The following is a 21,325-nucleotide window of genomic DNA, read 5'->3' as shown; positions in this document are numbered from 1 at the left end:
TTGAAGATAATTTTTTTTTTTAACAAAAAAAAAAAGAATGGAAGAGCTTTGTAGTATATGTACCAGGGATAGGAAGGTGAATAGGAACCCCTCTTTCTTCTCACATAGACACAAAGAGCAGCACTGAAGGCAGTCTCCAAAAAAAGACAAGGCACAAGGGAAATGGTTTGTCAGTGATTCATTTTTAATAATTGTGAAAGAAAAAAAAAAAATATTCTAAGAACCCCAAAATAACAGTTCATAAACAGGTTTCCCTCAACTAAATGGGGCAGAGAAATTAAACAAACAAACAAAAGTATAATATACACATATGAAAAGATCTTGCCTAATCTCACACACCTCAAAGTCTAGCATTCAGGACCAGGCCGCTAGAACAGAAGAGGAAGGCTGTGTGCTCGAGTGTCCCTGCACTTGACATATTTAGAAATATCCACATTCCATGTGTTTTCCCATATATTTTAGAAGGCCTAAGATGGGCACAATATGCAGCCAGATGACGGTTATCTGGCTGGCCTTTTAATAAACTGATCCAGACAATTAAATGGATCACTAAGGGGCTATGGTGGTAGGCTGCTCCGCTGAAAGCTGCATTCATTAGCCTACATGATCATCAGCCAAATCGTCCAGAATATCCATTAGGAATGTTTTTTGTGGTATTTACCGCGCACTCAAATAAATGGTGGGTAAGTCTGGTCAAAAGTGAACAGACTGCCATAAAACATGTTGTGTGCCTATTATCTTTAAAATTCTGAAATATCCTTGAGTTTAGAGAAACAAATAAGCATTTAGTGCATCCCTATAAATATAACGCATGCACTAAATTCAGGATTTAGGCAGATTCTGAGACTATCACTGAATTTTATGGATTTTGCCACCTTATCTTTGTGAGTATTTTTGTGAATGTAACTCATGAGGTCAAACAGTGTTGAGTCTACACATTGGTGGCTGATACATTTTCATTATTTAGTCAACCTGTTATATGCAAATGCGTGTCTAATAAATGTGTATGTCAGATGTAGAAATGATATAATACATTTATGATTTGGAACATGTCTGTGCATGGGATTCTGTGGCTGTGCTAAACCAATTCCAGAATCACACGCCTGCTCAAAAAGTGTTAAGATTTAATCTGTCCTTTAATACATTTATACGTCAGCATATGTTACTGCCTTTGCATAAAGATACAAACACCAAGCAATTATTTATTTAGATTTGTGGTGTTGGTATGAATGCACACACATTATATATGTATATACACATACACATGTTCCTAAATAAGCATGATGTATGTTTCAAATATCTATGCACATAAAATAATAATTAATGGTATAAATGTATAAAATTTAAGGGATGCACCAAATGCTCAATTTGATTTGTTAGACACTGAGCGTTACCCACACAGCCTTACTACTTCATTTCTGTAACTTCCTCTCCAACAACACACACCAAAAATAAAATAAGAATAAAAATGCCCCCTTAGAAGACTTCCCTAAACACAAAACTCTAAAAACCAACCCTATTCATAACCCAACTTCCCAAAACAAAAAAGGGGAGTGAAGGGGGAAGCAGATCAAGTTAGAGAAAAATTCTCCACACACTTTGCTGTGCCCCCGTGCAGGAGTGAGAGAGAGTTTTTTTTATATATATTTATATATATTTTATTTTCCCTTCGGAGGTAGTCAAACTTGCGAACGCGTGAACAAAAAGAAAACTCAGAAAAAGAAAGGAAAAAATAAACAGAAAAGAGTCTTCTCTATTGGTTATGTGAGCCGCTATGAGGTAATAACGCTGTTCTTTGATTGGCTGAGCCTCAAAGGATTTTGGGTGGACTCTGGAGGGAGAGAGTGAGGAGATTTAGTCTTTCGTTGACCTTAACAGTCCTTATTTGTAGCTCTTTGTTTTGGCTTTTACATTCTTTCATTTTTCTCTCCTCATTTTCCCTGGATCCCCCATTTTCTTTAACCTTTCTCTCTTTGTCTAGCTTGCCCCTCCTTTTAACATTTGTCCTCTTCACACCTCTTAAAACACTTTCCTCTCTTCTTCCCCTGTTCTACAAACAGAATGAGTTCAAAGCCATCCCCTAAATGTGAAATAAGGTTTATTATTCCCTGTTAATTCTTCATTTTATATTTTTCCTCCTTCAAGCATATCCACACATATGATTCTTATTGTGCTATAGGATAATTGCTTATGGGCAAGACACTTTTTTTTTCTAGTGGGCAGTATGATAACTTCTTTCTTGGTTCGATACAGAAAAATACCATGTTGGGCATCCATCTTGAACTTTACAAGGTATTTATTTGGATTTCTTCTTGGTGATGGGTCGATTACTATCCTTTGGTTGGGAGTATTTGGGCAATAGTCTCTGCCCTTAAAACAGGGATAGGGTGTTATGCCCTCAACCCCTTATTTCCTTAAAAAACGCAGACCATTACTGTCCATTAGTCAGCTATTCCAAAAGATGGAAGAACCAAGGGCTTTTTAAAAGGAGCAATAGGAGGCAAGAGAGGAGTAAGGGGAGAGTGGTCTTCCACAATCCTCCTCCCCGTTAGTTCCAGATTACGGGAGTTAGTTGAGGAAGGGGTTATATCCATGTAAAGAGCCTGGTTTGGTAGAGAGGTGGAGCACAGAGAGGAGAGAGCTCAGTTCGAGGTGTCAGAGTGCACACTGCCAGGTCCTTCTGTAGGGGAGGTGACAGACGATGGGGTGACAGCTTCTTGCCACCCTCCATTTGCCTATAAAGCAGAAAAGGATATTTAATTTATAAAATAGCTGTAGTATCTTTGAATTTCTTCACATGTAGAAAATATTGTATGTATTTTGTAAAGTTAAAAAACTGAAATAGCGAAAAAAACAAAAAAAAATAGAATTTAGATACAGGTAGTTGTATAAATACTTGTCAATTACCAAATTATTTTTACAAATCAAGTTTTTCTTACAACCATAAAATTGTAACTCTTCTAAAAACTCAAATATAGCAGTTAAGTTTGTTTGATTTTACCAGTCAATAAAGAGTAGCCAATGATGTTGCCTCACCCACCGAAACTAACTCAATGATTTATAGCATTTTTTGAGAACAGGTAAGTGCCAAACCCAGACTGCATGTGAGAATGTGATACATTAGCCAGAATAAAAGAACAGTAGAATAAAACATTTATTATACCAATATAAACTATGGGGATAAACCAAAAACAATACTAAAACTGCATCCCATGGACTTTGCAGGGCTGTGCAATTATTAGGAATCCATTATATCAACCTGTAAGTTATGTCAGGAAAAGCTAGGACCACATTTTGCGCATTGGAAGCTCAAAATGCAGATACCTGCGGCTGCTGCAGAATTGCAGCATTCAACAACCACAGTAAGGTAAACTAATGTTCCATTACAGCAACATCTTAGATGCCATGGCTTACTGGACAGCAAGTCACAGAGACATATACAAAGCTTCACTTCATACCCGTATCTCCCGCGGGCTGTACATCTGATTTGCTGACAAACTATCACTGTAGCCAGGGCCCATCGTGTGGCGCAAGGACTCCACCTGAGAAACAAAAATAAGAAGAAAAAAAAAAAATTCATAAAGTCAATTTAGAAGGACAAGAAAAGTTTATAAAAAGTAATAAGCTAGAGTAATATTTTTTTTACAATAATAATGCTGAACTACACATCTCAAAAACCCTCAATATACACAGACTGTCAGTGTAATTACATATATTTTAAGCGGAGTCCACCCCCCCCCCCATTCTGGAACGTTGCATTTATTCTATAAATGTAAGAAGGTTCCTCACAACTCTCTTCTAGACGCATAATTCACAATATTGATGTTGGTTTAACAGAATAGTTCCATATGCAGGCAAAGTAGAAGGCTAAGAGGGGCTGATTCTCTGCTCGCTTTTTTCCTGGAGGCCGAGAACCAGCCTTGTGTGGCCTCAGTCTAAGTGATTGTTGTGATTGTTTATCAACACTGACAGAGCAGCTGGATAAGACAGACAGCCCAGGCAGCTAGTGTGAATTCAATACACTAAAATCAGTGGTGTAAATGAGGGTATATTTAAAAGATGAATTCCAGATTTGACAGCTTAAGTTTTTAGGATTGTCGTGCTTTTGTACAAGCATCAATTACATCTATCTCAAAAACTGGCTTCTGCATGTTTATCCTCAAAATCTAAACAATGTCCTGCAGAGTTTACAGTTACTGTAGTTACCTTTAAGTCAATGGCAAACAGAGCCTGATAAAGCACACTCAATTGTTCATTTTCAGGCTGAAATCCTGTCTCCAATAGTGACAGGTAGAGTACATTAATGTGAATGACATGCCAAATGGCTACGATTGGGTGCCTCTGTGTGCCACTGGCCTTAGTTTAAGTTTAGCTCCATCAACAAAAATAGAGAAAGGGGAAGTTGTAGGAAGTGAAAGATGGGTAAAAGTGGAAAAAAGTGCATGCCAGAGGGATAGGAGCAAAGGAAGAGGACAGAAAGTACATGACACTAAGCCTGAAGAGCAATATGGTTGAAGAATAAAAAAAAAGGAACCAAAATGCAACAGTATAGTGAATTGTGTGTAGTAGGGGAAACTGACCTGTGAAGGGGGATAAGAATCCCCATTTAAGCCCTGCATCGCCATGAACATATCATTAGATCCAGAGAGGTTGAATGAACCACCAGAACCTGAGAGAGAGAGGTAAGAGAGAAAGATAGTAGAAGAAGATGGAGGAGATAGTGAAAAGAGGAAAAGAATGTTAAAGTGAGGTTAATAACAGAGAAAAGAGAATAATATAAAGTAAAAAAAGAGTGCATAACAGGTGGACAAGTAAATCAACAATAAAAAGCAGAAAAAAAGGAAAGAGCAAGAAAAGAGTGAGGAGAAAAAAAAGACAGTGTTAATGGGTTGCAGACAGTATTAGAGAAAGTTGCACAGTTATCACATAGATGGCACCAGAGGAAAATGAAGTCAAAGCAATGGAGGGGAATTGGAGAGATAAAAGGGCAATTTTGTATAATAATAATAATAAAAAAAAAAAAAAAGTATATTTGAAAAGGGACACAGGATAGAGTAATGATAGTGGGTATGAAAAAGCGGTAGTAATAATGTTCATAATGGGTTGAAGGCAGATTACAGTGAATTATAATGAAGAGAGAAGGGTTTAGCAATCAGTGGAAGTTGGGCCATCAAGACACAGAGACATTGAAGAACAGAAGGCAGAAAATAAGACATGGGGAGAAAGAAAGGAAGAAAGCCATTAGACAGGGTAGTTGCCCTTAGAGGAACATCAATGAATAATTCAGCAGGGTCTGGAAGATGTTATGCTGGGGGTTTCTGGCTCTGTTTCAGTACATAGGATTATTTACCTGCAGAGGTAGGGGTTGTTGGGGAGTTGGCCCCACTGTGTCCTCCCTGTGCCACACTAACAGCTGTCTTCACAGCATAGATATTTGCCTCTTCCTGGAACTTTCCAATGTTCTTCTTGTACCTAATTCTCTTGTTTCCAAACCAGTTTGAAACCTGATGGATCACATGTAAGATATTTGAATGCACATTTTTTTTTATGTATAGCATTACATTTGCCCTTTTTGCCAAGTCCTACCAGAGTGACAGGACTTAGCGAAAAGAGAAAAAAAAAAAAGGTTGACATCCTCTTTTATTAGAACGGATAAACACAGTTATGCACATGCTTATATATATATATATATATATATATATATATCTATATATATATATATCTATATATATATATATATATCTATATATATATATCTATATATATATATATCTATATATCTATATATATATATATATATATATATATATATCTATCTATCTCTCTATATATCTATATATACACACACACACACAGGAAAGGAAAATAATATCAATAGAACCAGTGATGTAATGCTGTCTTTAAAGAATTTCTTTCTAGTAATGGAGGGCATACACATACTGCAATTAGGACTTATACACAGGAAGACATTGAATGATTTGGTAATGCAGGCAGAGGTTCAAAAAATTCATCTTAGGTGCACAGCCCCTGACTTTAAATTAAATTCAGAAAACATAACTAGAGCATATTTCAAAATTATTGCTAGTACTGATTAGATCAATTATTGCATCTGTAATGGTGTAAACCTAGAGTTTTGGTTTGACCCACACTAACCATTTTGCGGCATTTCTGTAAATGAGGAATCGTGTTGTAGGAAAGAAGGACAAAGTAAAATAATACAGTAGTAGACCAGAGTGAATTTCTAGCAATTACCATAAGCAATAAATACCAATACAAGGGGTGAGGAATGTTTTACTTGTTCCTTATTTTACTACACTTTGTAGGTTGGCATTAAAGTGAAATAGTTGCCCAGGGGAAATGCCGTTACCTGTGACACTGTTATGCCACACTTCTTTGCCAGCTCCTCCTTTGCCTCCTCACTGGGGTATGGGTTACTCAGATGTGAGTAGAAATATTCGTTCAAGACTTCAGTAGCTTGTTTACTGAAATTTCTTCTCTTCCTCCTGCAAGTTAAGCAGAATGTATTAATAATCTGTATCAAGCACATATCCTTGGGATACAAGTTATGAAGTACCCAAAGGATTATTTTAGAACAAAGATCTTTAGAGCAAAGTTCATTTGCTCCCAACCTGCTCAAAAATACACTTGGGAACACTACATTAACATGAGTATTGTGTTAAACAAATCATCCAGAAAACCACGTACCGTGCGTCCAGAAATCGGGAGCGTAGGATCATGACAGCCTCACAGGTACTCTGCTTGAGCTGCATCTGAATGGAACTAAACTTTCGGTGGATGATCCCAACCATTCGCTCTATCTCCTTCGGTGATATAGGTCTGGTTCGGCTCTGCTCTCTCAACAGGTTCATTACATGGGTTGTGAACTCATTACAGGCCTTTTTTTTTTTTTTTTTTTTTTTTGAATGAGAGAAGAAGGTAGCACAGAATGAAGGAGAAAGATAAATGGTTACTTTTCTTTTAACATTCTTTTAATACTTTCTTTTGAACATATTCTCCCACCTCACCTGCTCATACTTCTCCAGTTCGGCATGATAAATCTGTCGGATTTGGGACAGTTTGTTTCTGTAATCCGAGTGCTCAATGGAATTATCGGGAGAGACTCCACCTGAAGCTGCTGCTGCTGCAGCCGCTGCCGCGGATCCACCACCTTTCTCTGGTCCTGCTACACCTTCTGCTAGTAACATATTGTCCAAGCGCATGAGCTGAGGGTCAACAGGCTCTTCCTCTTGGGTGTTACGAATACTCAACCCTGAAAGAGTTAATAGGCAAAAATGAACAGGACAGCAAGTTTAGACATGTTAAGAAGTGGCAGCAGAAACCAGAGGGCAACATGGAAAATCTTAGTGGAATGGAATTGCATGGTGAGTACAGGCTTAGAGTGTGAACTTTCCCTTTTTTTGCTACAATATTGGTGAAAACATTTTTGTGTGCAAATGTGTTTGAGGTAGAGAAGGAAAGTATTTCTTTGAGTTTATTTTAGATGTACATAATTGTTAAATAATAAAATGGAGACTAATAAAGTAAAAACCATAATGGTAAAGAAAAAGGATTAGCACAAATGTGAGCTACTTAATAAAAATGTCCATATTTCCCTCTTTACCCATTCCTTCAGCAGCCCCTCCCCCTCTCCACCAATGGACAGCCTTAGACAAGCAGAGGCTCCCAGTCACTGTCGTCATGGAGACGACCTAGTGACGACCTTTTCTCCCGCCACAGCAACAGCAGAGGAAACATGGCTGCCATAGCAACGAGGGAGGGAGAGAAAAGAGAGAAATTGGGGGAGAAAGAGGGTGGATATTAATGATCAAATGGAGGGGGGCAAAGCACGAGTGATTCAATATACATGTATAGAAATTTGCTGGATTATACCTGCAAAATACACATGATTAAGTATAAAATTCCTATGGTGGGACCAATAACTGTCTAATATCAATGGGCAAAGCCCACAATTCCACATTTAACATAATAGTGAGGCTTGTGCTCCTTCAGCTGTAGAAGATTACAACTGGCAAAGGCTGCCTCAGGCTGCTGGGAACTGTAGGTAACAAAAGGAGAGGGCAGTAATTGAGCAGTTCCTGCCAAGGCAAACCAATAATATGGGATAGTATGGGACCTGTTATCCAGAATGCTCGGGACCTGGGGTCTGCTAAAAAATCATTTAAATATTGAATAAACCCAATAGGGTTGTTTTGCCTAAAATAAGGATTAATTATACCTTAGTTGGGATCAAGTACAAGGTTCTGTTTTATTATTACAGAGAAAAAGGAAATCATTTTCAAAAATTAGAATTATTGGCCTTTCCGTAATTCGGAACTTTCTGGATAATGGGTTTTCGGATAAGGGATCCCATACCTGTACTAAAATACAAGCTGCTTAGCACCTGTATCAGAGCAGAACATTCTGTCACACTATCCTACCAAGGCTACCCCTACATTTAGGCCAATGTCACATTCACAAAATAAACACAATGAAAAAGCGCAAATTGTTGGAGAAGCATATACAGTTCAAACCTATGAGAGATAGAGCTGAAGGACCAATGCTCCATGGCCTTGTCTATTTTGAGAAAGATAACTTCACTGATAATCTGCATATTTTCTTTAAATAGACTAAAAAGTCTGAAGGCATAGCTTTTTTTGTGTACAAAGTTACTCAGATTCATAAGAAATTGAGTTTCCATACTGCTGTAGATTCTGCAAAGTCACAAAATCACAGTTGCTAAGAGTCATTCTAGCCATCAATTAGCTTACTTTTATTCTCTAAAATACGGTTTGTATTTGATATCTTGACCCCACTATACTGATTTTCAGTAAGTGAAGGTTACATGAGACACACAACAGACAGATATTTAAAATTTGGTTGCACCTATTATAAAGATGGATAAAGTACACCCATTTACTGAAATGGCCTCCTGGCTGAGCAATGGAATCACTCTGCAGAAGTGTAGGCATGGATGGATACTAATAGTGTGATGACCAAATATAGAGAATAGGGGGGCAACCATAATTGCACCAAAGATAATATAGTATATTTATACTTTTTATTGCCAGGTATTTTCTGACCAAATAGCGGTAATCTATAATAATCCATCTTTCTAAAACAAAGCAGGCATATATTTTGTTTTAAATTCTGTCCATGCTTTAAATATTAATATGTTTATGTGTTAATTAAATGAAATGCCTTATAATAAATCTGCAGCCTCTTCGATTTGCCTGAAAGGGCAGAATCTACCTGAAGCAAAAAACTTAACTGTTAACGGTTAACTGTGACATCATAAATTAATTTTACTTTTATGAAATTACTACTAAATAGACTTAGAATTTCTTCACTAACAGACTGCATTCTATAAATCCTCCAAATGGGACTAACATGTCATTGCCACCCATATTATTTGGCCTTATAAGACCATGACCCTCCAGTAAAGGTTTTGTTGAATATTCAAGGGGCTGTCCTCTGCTTAATGAGCAGTGATTAACGAGCCTTGTTGTTTACACTCCTAGGTGAACCAGATTCATGAGCTAATTACATTGCCCCCCAGCCTCCTCCTCTATGCCAAACACTATCACAACTATGTAATTAACACAGAGATATTAATGAGGAAGCTGGGCAGTGGTGTGACACACAGCTCTGTGAGCAAACAAATATAACAAATAAAGCCATTCTACAGGTCCTATTAAAGGGAAAATTGACTTGCCGCAAGCACATAAATGCCTAGTGTAGTAGCTTAACAGAGTTCTCCCCAGAAAAAAAATCCTGCTGGTAGGAAAACAAAAACTAAAGTAATTTAGCCCCACAGATCTCTTAGTAAGATCCAGTTAGGTCTGTATGGCCTACCAGCCTCTGGAATCACAAAACCACATTTCCAGAGAGAGATATTTGCTGTTTCCATTTCAAAGTGCACTGACAAATAGCAACAGGTAAAAGATACAACAACTTATAAAAACTGGTGAGACAAAAGGATTTCTAGGATTAGTCACATTTAAGCATTAAGGGATTTGTGTAAGGGGGTGCTGGGAAGAAGGTGAGAATGGAGATGCGCAGAACTATAAAGGGAAACTTTTTAAAAACAAAAGGGAGTAAAAAGAGTGGAAACAAGTGAAAAGCAGCAAAAAACAAGACAGTATTCTGTACGAAATGAAGGAAGAACAAAATGGAATGCAGAAGCCATGGTATGTGTGTGCAGTGTCAGACATTTGATCCAGCTCTGCCCTCCCCCTTTCCATTAGCAGCCAGTGTGTGTGTGTGTGTATGTGTGCGTGTGTGTATATAGAGTCGTGGGGGGGGTGTATTCTTTTTAAAGAAAAGGAGTAGGAATCACAAAACAAGATCTTTAATTACTACTCCAGTGAACATTTCAGCCTCTTCACTGGTACCATACTCTAGCAACAACTAGATGCCACATTTCCTCTCTCTAAACTACAGTTAAACAATCCTCAGCTAACACGGAGCAATTCAAATGTTACCCAACAACTTAGATTGTAAGCTCTATGGGGCAGGGACCTCCTTCCTACTGTGTCTCATACCACATGGCATTTATTCCCTGTGCATTTATATATATTTATTGTATTTATTATAACACTTGTCCTCCCTGTGTGTAATTTTGTATTTTACCCTGTTTGTATTTTGATTGTACAGTGCTGCGTACCCTTGTGGCACTTTATAAATAAAGTTATACATACATACATACATACTCAGGAACTTCTTTTCATGTGTACTGTACATATATGTATATACAAACCATTTGAACTCAGACAGATGGTAATGCTAAGGTAATCAGGCTACAAACAATGACAAAATATGCCCTACCCCTAAAATTGAATACTTTCTAATTTAGAGATTTAGCCCAATTACCCAGATGTTACTATGTTTTCCTGCATTATACATCATAATTTTGTACCATTTTGCCCTATGAAGGTACCTTTTCCCAGATTTTCAAAAGTTTTTACAGAAAATCTCTGATTTTATGTTTTCCCAGATTTTACTTTTTTCTCAGTCCCTTGGAAAAATTAATATTGGGGTATGATCGTATACACACAAATATTACACCGTTACACTGTTTAAAACAACAAACACTTCTCACCAGCCTGAGCCCCTACTGAGAAATTCATTTTATACACAAGTTGCTGGCATTTCTAAACAAAAACAATAATGCCTGTGAAAGCGAGACACCCCTTTAATCCAGACAACCTACCTGTTTTCTCTTTAATTTCACAAAGGACACTGAAAAGTGCAGGTTTCATCCTGTGGCAGTTCAAAGCATGTTTCCTTTAAAGAAAAAAAGAAAAATCACGTATTTAATAATTCAACGAGAATAGAACACCACATGTATATCACAGTATCATTATACAGTTGAGCTGCAGTTATTAATGTAAGAATACTCTGCATCATTATAGATACTCATTATCCAGCCCAGCATGTTTATTATCAATATGCGCTGTAGGACACCCCTCTGATTCCAGCAAAGTTGGTCTAATCTGTAATTATGAAAATTGTGAGCAGTGATTAACACTTACTGTGATATGTATTTAACACATTTATATGCCAGGGAGAGCTATGTTGCCAAGCTCCCAGCATTTCTAAGGGGCATAATTACCATTTTATACAAATATCAGCGAGCAATTAAATGATCACATGACAATTAAATGAGCCAAACTCAAGTTGCAGGGAAAAGCTTTGCAAGATTTGTATGGACACTGAACTGCCCATGCAAACTGAAGAAGAAGGACAATGTACAATGATCTAGGAGATCCAAAAAGTAGGTTCTTCAACAAGACCTGAAAAGATGCAAACACACATGAAAATCATGCTAGAATTGATTGTTTAGAAGTAGAAAAACCACTGATGGAGATCTGAAGATCATAGACTGGTCTATCTACTCAACACGCTTGAGCCATCTCTGACTACTCTGGAGAAGCGAATGAGCGGGGCACTGATGTAAAGAAAAGGCAAGTGAGCAGGAGATGGCACCAGTACCTATTGGCCTGGCCAAGTGAAACCTATCTAACTTTTAAGTTCACACAAAAGACTTGTAACAATTTTTAAAATAAATATGTTCAGATTCAGACAAATCTTTGGTGGAGGGCCATGCAACAATCAGTGATGGGTGCTGTAGTTTTGCTATGCTGTCATAAATTTATTGTAGAAATGTCATAAAATGCCATGGGAAAACGTCAACATTATTTATGTTTCTGACATACATGGCCAAAATGCTATCAGCTAGGAAACAGGTTTAAGGACTGCAAAAACTAAGTGAGAGCCATTGAGCATTGTGTTAACCTGAAACCATAGTATCAAATTCACAATTAATATATGAAATAGGCAGGAATGCTAATATTCAGCTTGCTTGAACATGAAAGGGCATGTTCTATTTTTCACCCTACATGATAGCACCTCCATGTTTACCTTTACAGCACAGGCAGAAAGCCTTCCTCTAGAGATGAGGTTTTTCCACACTAAGGCCCATTTTGTTAAAAAGCATTTGGACACAAAATCTAGAATTTTAACTTATAACAAGCAACTGAGGGAGGTAGTACAGGTAAAGTCTATTATTGAAAGCCATTATTCAAAGAGCTTGCACTTGTTTGTAACTAAGCCAGCAAAAAGCCTTGTTGATGGAAAAACAATCCTATTGGGTTCTGTCATCTTTACATGTTTTATAAGGCTTAAGGCACAGTGCTACACAGGCCCCTTATGGAGAAACCCAAGCATTCCAGTAAAAAGATTGGCAACCAGTATGCACTGACACCTTTATGCCTCTGGGCACGATCGTTCTATGCTAACAAAGCCACAGACATAGCTAAAGTTGCAGAGCGAGAAAAAGAGGTGGGATTGCAGTGTAACTATATGTTACTGGGCTCCACAGCAAAATGAATTTAGGGTCCCAAAACATTGGTAAGTTGACCTATTACTACTGCTCATAAGGCCTAATTAGGGCCTTACTGGGTCCTCTACACTTCTGGGCCCCCTTGCAACTGCAGGGTAGTTGCACCTTTGTGCAGCCTTTCCACACTCCGTCATTATTATTGGGACATTTGCTTAATATACAGACATATACTGTTCCTGCATGCTTAGCACCAACATGTATGAATTGCATTCCTCTTTTGCTCTTACTTGATCACACTAGAAATCATAAAACCTACACCCATGACAACACCATAAAGAAAACTTGGGCTCACGCGGTCACAAAGTGGCACAGTCAATGTCTTCCAGTCTAATAAACTTTTACAAGCACAAAGATTCAGACACACATGCACACCCAAATATGCATCATCATGTGTTGATGTACCAGCAGTGTTACGTTATAATCATCCAATCAGGATAGAGAGTACTATCTGTAAGCTTTTGGCCAACATAAAACACTGAAAAGTGAACCAGTCAGAAGCCATATTTTTCATGGAGGTTACACTAAACGCTTATCTAGGCAGGATCAGCAGCTACACAGTTTCCTAAGGCAAATACAGATGGGACATTTTGTCGCTGCACCAAAAACCCAAGAAAATTCCTTTTCAGTGTGGATAGTGCAAATCACTGCAGGTAGCCTTATTTACTGCACTGATGTTTACCTAGGGGGTACATTGCTCTATACTTACACATTTGTGACCACACAGGTATACCTGGTATAACTTCCAAACTAGTTGTCTAAATCTGGCCATGCATGGTGAACTTTAGACCAAGAATCCTTAACTTACAGCCAGCTAGAGGTTATGAATACATATTCCCCAACATAAGTAATAAGATTAATAAGCCTCTTTATTTAGTAAAAGGAAAAAGGTTATGTCAACATGCACAACAGTTACACAAAACTCTGAATCTTCCAAAAATTGTATTGGCATTTTCCCACAATCAATACAGGAAGAAACAGAGATGATTGGAGGCAATTCTGGGAATTGTGCTGCTGCACATGAAAAACACTGTGGCTAGACATCCCAAAACCCTCTGAATGCAACTGTCTTTAGGAACAGGTCACACGGGGCAGTATTTTAACAGGTGACATCCCATGATGCCCCCTGCAATCTCCATCTAATTAGGAAACCAGTGAACACTGCTGTTCTCAATGGCAGTTCTAGGCCTCAAAATGAACACTACTGGTTCTTTACAAAAGTTCCTATTTAAAACAATAGTAGTGTGGGACATTTCTCTGGTCACACACGTGGCGACTTTCAATCTTTCGTGCGACCGATCCAACCCTCCACTGACGTTCAGGGCTGAATCATCAGATACGGAGGTAGAAACAACAGGATTTCTACCTCCTTCTGCCAATGCAGCCCTGAACATAGATTTTGCTCAGGCACCTTCAATGGCGCCCGATCAAAATCTTTTAACCCGCCCGATCTGCAAGTCGTTCGATATCTGCAGCCTCCTGCGATATTGGTCACCTCACCGAAATGCCATACACGCACCGAATATCGTACTAAATGAGGTTTCGTACAATATTATCGGTGCGTGTATGGCCAGCTTAAAATACACAGACAGAGAAACTGTCCTGTGTGAAATGAGCATAAGTGCATGATGAAATAGGATGGAACAATGCCAGTTAACATCACATACAACTGAATACAAAAGTACAGTAGCTCAGCTAAAACAAGAGTATTTCCTTGACAAGTGACTTTGGGAACCAGTAGGATATTGTATCCACCCCTCTTTAACTAAGCATAAACTAGAAGAACAAATATGATACAATTGTAACAATCTTACACAGTATAAAAAAAAAAGAAGTCCTTTTATGTATTTATACTTTCTTCAAACGAATAGAGGATTACATCCTCAGCTGAGACATTTTATACATAAATTATTAGAACAGATAACCTATACATAAGCGCCAATGATGCTCTTTTGTGGGGAATGCATGTATAAAGGTAATTATTAATAAAACGGATATTTTGTGCACAAACAACAAGCTAGGGCACCATGCATTTTCCTCTCCTTCAAGGGAAAAATTCATAGAATACATTAACAAAAAAGCCAGACTATTCTATATTAGAAATATCAGCTATGGTAAATGTGTGAGTTATTCACTGAGAGGCAATATTTAAAAAGTCTGATATAACAAATATTTTTTCATTTTCCAAGGGAATTAATTGGATTAGCATGACTGTACCATTAGATAAAATGCACCTTCTCAAAATAAATATCCATACAATTGTACATTTATGGGCTGCCAGAGGTAAATACCAGAATAGCAAGATTGATGCATGAAGAAAAGCAAATTGTAGGGCCTTTGAACTTTTCTATTTTCATAGGGAAATAAGATGAAATTACACCCAGTAAGACTGCAGCATACAGTGCTATTAGAATCACAAAAGCCTTAAAAGCACATCACAGATTATAACAAAAGCCTGTGTTTTCCCTAATCGTGTAATGTCAACAAGATCAACTAAAAGCCAGGCAATCTGTAGACTTAGCCTTTTGCAGTGCAAAGGACTCAATTATTGACTTGTATTATACTTAGAAAGTACAATTACACAGAGTAGCTTAATAGTAATAAACATAGCTGTGGTTACGAGTAATGGAAGTGCAAGGCCTAGTGAGCAGCATGGGATAAATGACATCATTCTGGTTGTGTTATGAGCTAATCAATGTTCTTATTAAGATGCAGTTTATAGGGTAGATTAAGTGCAGTGATTATGATGTGTATTTATAAGGAATGTAGTAGTAGTGCAGAAAGGAAGGTATGAGGTGTTCTTATGAATTCTGGTAGCAGACAAAGGAGTTTATTTAACCAGTGCTGTTCCAGAAAGGCCCTATTGCTTTGCAGCTGCTCTAAAGTTAACAGTTTGGGAATCCAGCACATTGCAGAGCCTATCCAAATGCACATGGCGAAAATAAAGAATCCATGTTGCAAAGGTTACAGTTAATTTTATAGAGCACTAACCTTAAATAAGCATTAGGTTGCTAGAATTGTTTTTATATACGCGGGATAAGTAACAAAAGCATAGCATATTACAGTGACTGATAGTACACAAACCATGAGTGGCTGCATATGTTTAGGCCTACCCTACACAGCAGTACAGCAAAACTCTGGTTCTGTTTAGGGTACAATAATGGGTCAATGTTTGTCCCTATGATCCACTTGGATACACTGAAGATTCTTACAACTGTCATGAAAAGATACTGAATTTGGTTTCTGTCGAAGAAGGTTAAAGAAATTTAATTAAACAAAGAAGGAACATGTGGACATGAAGCTTTGTTCACAAGGGCTTAAATTCTAAAAAAAATAATTATTAATTTCCCATTGACTCTGTACATATATTTGTATGACCAGGGTATATATTTGTGTGTCATCTATTTTTACAGCACAGTGGTACACAAATATCATACAAGACCCTTACAATATATCTACAGTAAAGGACCACATAATGAATTAATTGGGACTGAGGGTTCTGTTCCCCCTGATTGTCCAATGGAAAGAGTAACTGTTGCTGCTAAAGTAAGAGGATACATTTTTGAGAAAGTTAGGAGGCAGACATACTTGTTTAACAAGGGGAGGAGCTTGAAGATAAACATACAGATAAACACACACACATATCTATCTATAGTAACTATGTTACTATGTTATACATCTAATATATGTATTTATCATATATCCAGGAAAAAGATTTAGTAGCCCTGGCAAAGGAAATCCTTAGATGTCAACCCTACAGCTGCAGCTTACACAGAATGTTTAGAATCGTGCATTTGGTTACATTATTACATGTCACTTTTCCGCTAAGCAATGGCAAGGCATAAATGATACAATATAACTTATGTTTGTGCTGTACTAAGGAAGCAAAAATGTAAATGGCTTTTACTCTTACAGCACGAACAGATGTTGCTTGGGCCTAACAGCATCACAAAGGGGATTTAAGGGATTTCTAAACACTGAGTTTTAAAAACAAATCAGCAGGAAGTGTGTATAAAGCTTACACTTATAACATTACTTGAGTTTTCCATACAGATTTAGAATATCCACTTTATACAGGATTAAGTATAAGGTTATTGTACAAAATTCACTAAAATGTATTTTGGTTGAACTACAACTCACTGAAACCCCAACAGCTGGGGGAAAACAACACCTGGAGGGCTTTAGCATGGTCGTAGGTTTATTTCTATGGGTACCAGAACCCCTAAGTACTTCTGTATGGCATGATTCCCAACATTGCTTTAACTGGACTACAACTCCCAGCATCCTCCAGGGACCACTCAAAAGCTAAAGGATACCGGGCATTAAGTTTGGAAGTGAAAGGCTTGGAAACTGTGCTGTGTAGGGAGCTGCTGGGCCTGTTTTAGTGGAAAGAAGGATTCGGCGTCGGGTAATGGGCTTCCTGAGCAGGGATTGGTGGACAGAGGGGAAAACCCACAATTGCAGGCTACCATACACACGGAGCAGGCTACTATACACACAAAGGCCTCTCCAGCACCTAACGTTACCCCCTCCCTCTTGTACTCACTTTGCCTGGGCTTCATCAAGGCTCTGGTCCGTGATAGTCATGATCTGTTGCAATATGTCACCGATATCCTGTTTCCTGGGCTCCCCATTGTCTGCCGGGGGTTCATGCATAGGATGAGGAGTGAGAGTTTGGGGCCCCCCATGAATGGGGTGTCCTGGAATCCCCACCCCCCTGGCCTGCATCAGCCTGCCTTGTTCATCCATCTGAGCACCAGCGAGGGATCGCTCTCCTGTTTTTATGTGTGTTTCTCACTTGTCCCCTCAGCTCTGTCTCCTTGTACAACTCCCCCTGCCCTTCATAGAACTCTCCTCCTGCCCCGAGTAGTCCCGTCCTGCTCTACTGATCGCTCTGTGCTTCCACCATGCGATTTGCTCGGAAGGAATTCGCCTCCTCTCCCAGCAGCGCCTACGAAGCCCCGACTGTAGGCAGTGTATACAGATCGCGCCCAGGCTTCCTTTCTCCTCAAGTGGCTCCTCCGATAGATCGCTCCGTGTTGCACTGTCCGACGCGCCTGGGCGGCTAAATCGCTAAGACTCGGACAGCTCAGTCCGGATGATTTTTGGGGTGGGGTGCAATCCTGCTTCGCTTTTTTCTGGGATCCCTAAAAAAAGCCAGTAGCGCTGTATTGAAGCTGGGAAAAGAGGAGTGTAAAATGGTGAATAGCTAGGGAGGGGGAGGGAAAGGGAAGGAGGAGAGAGGGAGGAGGGAGGAATGTGCTTGTCCTGCCTCTCCCCTTTCCTAGGGAATCACAGCTCACTGCTGCCCCCTCTCGGCAGCTCCCTAATGCTTTACTTGCTGCGCCGGTCTGCGCCCTACTGCACTCTGGCCCTTTAGATGTTTCTAAACTACAACTCTCACAAAGCTTTTTCAGGCTCAACGTCGACTCCATTGCTGCCTACTAGTGTTTCCTGCCCTATTTACAGTAATGATACTCGCAATATCCATCGCAAGGTCGTTGTCCAGTGAAGTTTTAATCGAACGCTTTAAACGCAGAAATGTCAAATAAATGTTTGCATTATTTAATGCTCCCCAGTTATGTGACTTGACCTTATTTATGACTATTTACTCTATTCATATTCCTCCATAAGACTATTCATAGTTCACAGTGTAATGTGAATTTTACCCAGCATGCATAGCAGTTGCTTATACGTGTGCCACAAGAAGCCTTCCTGGCTTGACTTATTTTCCTGTGGGTATGGATCAGTGGATGTAAGGTAGTTCCAGAGGCATAGCGGATAATGCGCCATCTGACTTGACTTCCTAAGTCACTGGTCCCCAACCAGTGGTCAATTGCCTGCGGTATCATGGGCGGCTAACTCCCTCTGTGGAACATTAGCCTAAGGACAGTGGCACACAGGGAGATTAGTTGCCCACAATAAATCTTTACTTTTGCGGGCGACTAATCTCCCCAACATGCCATCCCACCAGCAAGAATGTAAATCGCCGGTGGGATGGCATATGCATCGCTTCGGTTGCTCGAAGTTGCTTTGCAAGGAAACTTCGGGTGACTTCGGAAAACGTAAATGACACGTTTGTCATACCGAAGTTTCCTTGCGAGGCAAATGGTGAAGACACACAGAGCTATTTAGTAGCAGCTACTTTTCACGGCTACTAAACACCAGAAAATACACTGCCATAGACAATACCAAGAATTGCCTCTGCTAAAACACACGTAAAGAAAATTATCAGTAAATGATCAGCATTGTCTATTTCTGTAGCCATGACAAGTAGCTGCTACTAGTAGCTCCATGTGTCATGGGTTTTCACCCTAAGCTATCTTGGGTTTTCCTAGGTTGCATGAAATTATAATAAATAAGTAACCAAAACCTTAAAAAAATTGATAAGGATATTTTGGGAGCCGATGGACAGAGCCAGTGTCACTGTATTTCTACTATGTGTAGGCTTCCATCATAATTGCCAACACTTGAAATTAATTCCCAGGGAGACTTTGTTTCCTGTATGTATGACATAAATCGTGTGCATCTGTGTGTATGGGCCATATTCAGCATATATAACACATCAAATGCGCATTATCATTTTTTACACATCTACATCTTACAGAGTAAAATTAGAGATTGCAATTTCATGAGATTATAGATTACTGGTAAATACAAAATCAGTGCTGCCCAACTTCTTGCGAGTATATGTGTGTGGTAGGATGATAATATACTGTAAAATACAAAGAAATGTATGACTCCCATGGCCCCCAAGGTAGGCCAAATGCAGTCCAAATGCCTTTATCTGTATAACAAAGGGAGATTTGTCGCGGGTGACTAATCTCCCCATGTGCCATCCCACAGGCAAGAATGTAAATCGGTGGTGGGATTGGCATACAGGGCGCCGCGATTTTGCCGAAATTTCCTCTCAAGGCAACTTCCACGATTTGGGGGAAATCGTGGCGCCATCGTATGCCCTCCCATCGGCGATTTACATTCTCCCTGGTGGGATGACATTTCAAGGGAGAGATTTGTCGCAGGCGACTAGTCTCCCCGTGTGCCAAAGCCCTTACACTTCTTTCAATGGAAGTGTCAGAAGGAAAGAAAGAACTTTACAAAGAAAATGTACCAACAGTGCAGAGAAAGCTTTGTAGACTTGTGGGGTTATGTAATAAAAGGCACTAAGGCTGATGTCGAAAAAACGCTTCCCGAAAATTCCGCCCTACGCCTCCTTGTGCCTGCACCTGAATGAATGAGATACACTCTGGTGCAGGCACATGTAGCGGAAATACACACAAATAAACGCGAGAGTTTGAAAGTCTCGCATTTTATGCACATTTCGGCTACATGTGCCTGCACCCGAGCGTATTCCATTAATTCGGGTGCAGGCTCAAGTAGGAGGCGTAGGGCGGTATTTTCAGCAAGCGCTTTTCCGCCCTACACCTTGTCTGGCATTAGCCTTAGTTTGCCCAGGAGTAGTAACCCATAGCAACCAATCAGCAATTAACATTTATTGGTCACCTGTTTAAAAGCAAACATCTTGTTTGTTGCAATAGGATACTGCTCCTGGACAAACTTAACACCTTTTATTACATATGGGGGTTGGAGTCCTGATGCTAATATGGGTATTTAGGGCTATTATGCTGATCAAAGCACTTGAATGCTCATTAAGTGCACATATCCCAGACCTTCAGTATTGGGCAGTAAACTTATAATAAGTATAACTAGACAGGTGTAGTTAAAGGATAGTCGTTTATGTACATTTTTATAAGATAAATAGAGTCTTACACTTTACATGCTATACCATAGGCTTCTGCCTTAGGCTGTTAAATGCAGGGCTGAATGGATTTCAGGCAATCCCTACACAGCAGAGCTTTCTTTTCATGCTCTTCTGCAAAGTATGCCGGATTATTAGCAATCCTTGCTCCCGTTTAGAGAGGGACCCAAGTGTTTGAGAGTATCCTATTGTTGCCTTTGGGCAATATCAGTAGACTTTCTTACATGGCTACTGTTTGTTTCAGCAAAAAGCATCTTTGGCCTACAAATGTAAACAGCTGGGCCTCTGGGGCATACTTCCCTGATGTGCTCCATCTGCCCAGTGGTCTATTGTAGCAAAGAGCAGGTGTTCACGCTGGAGATGTGATCATTTACCATGACCTCCACCCATCTCGCTTCATTTAAGGCAAAAAAAATCAAGATCTGCACTTCTTACCAGAACTGTCATCATTGCAGCTTTATATTTTATGACCACACCAATGTGTTTCTTTCATTCCTTTATTATTTTACCTTCTTATATTTTAAAGCCATATTCATTCACCTACCCTCTGCATCCTGCCTAAGTCTTAGCAGTTGTTCTTTCTCCACAGATTATTGGGGGGCAACCACTGCTACCTTGTCTAGCTTCATATGATGAACTAGAGTTATAAATGGTGTGAGCTGTGAATG

The 21,325-nt window shown here is 39.2% G+C and overlaps 1 protein-coding gene across 2 annotated transcripts; it reads right to left on the bottom strand.

Moving 5' to 3' along the window:
• Window positions 1–163: 163 nt before the first annotated feature.
• pbx2 (pre-B-cell leukemia homeobox 2) lies at window positions 164–18,152 on the bottom strand. Of its 2 annotated transcripts, NM_001128661.1 has the most exon segments (9): window positions 164–2,735; window positions 3,459–3,542; window positions 4,581–4,669; window positions 5,351–5,504; window positions 6,368–6,503; window positions 6,706–6,896; window positions 7,026–7,270; window positions 11,210–11,283; window positions 17,445–18,100. In NM_001128661.1, coding segments are annotated over 9 exon segments (1,269 nt in total). In that variant the 5' UTR covers window positions 17,648–18,100; the 3' UTR covers window positions 164–2,642.
• Between the last annotated feature and the right edge of the window lie 3,173 nt (window positions 18,153–21,325).

This window comes from Xenopus tropicalis, chromosome 8 (assembly GCF_000004195.4).
Source record: "Xenopus tropicalis strain Nigerian chromosome 8, UCB_Xtro_10.0, whole genome shotgun sequence".
Classification (NCBI taxonomy): domain Eukaryota; kingdom Metazoa; phylum Chordata; class Amphibia; order Anura; family Pipidae; genus Xenopus; species Xenopus tropicalis.
Note: the sequence above shows the minus strand (reverse complement) of the source record. Positions and strands in the feature narration are given on the sequence as shown.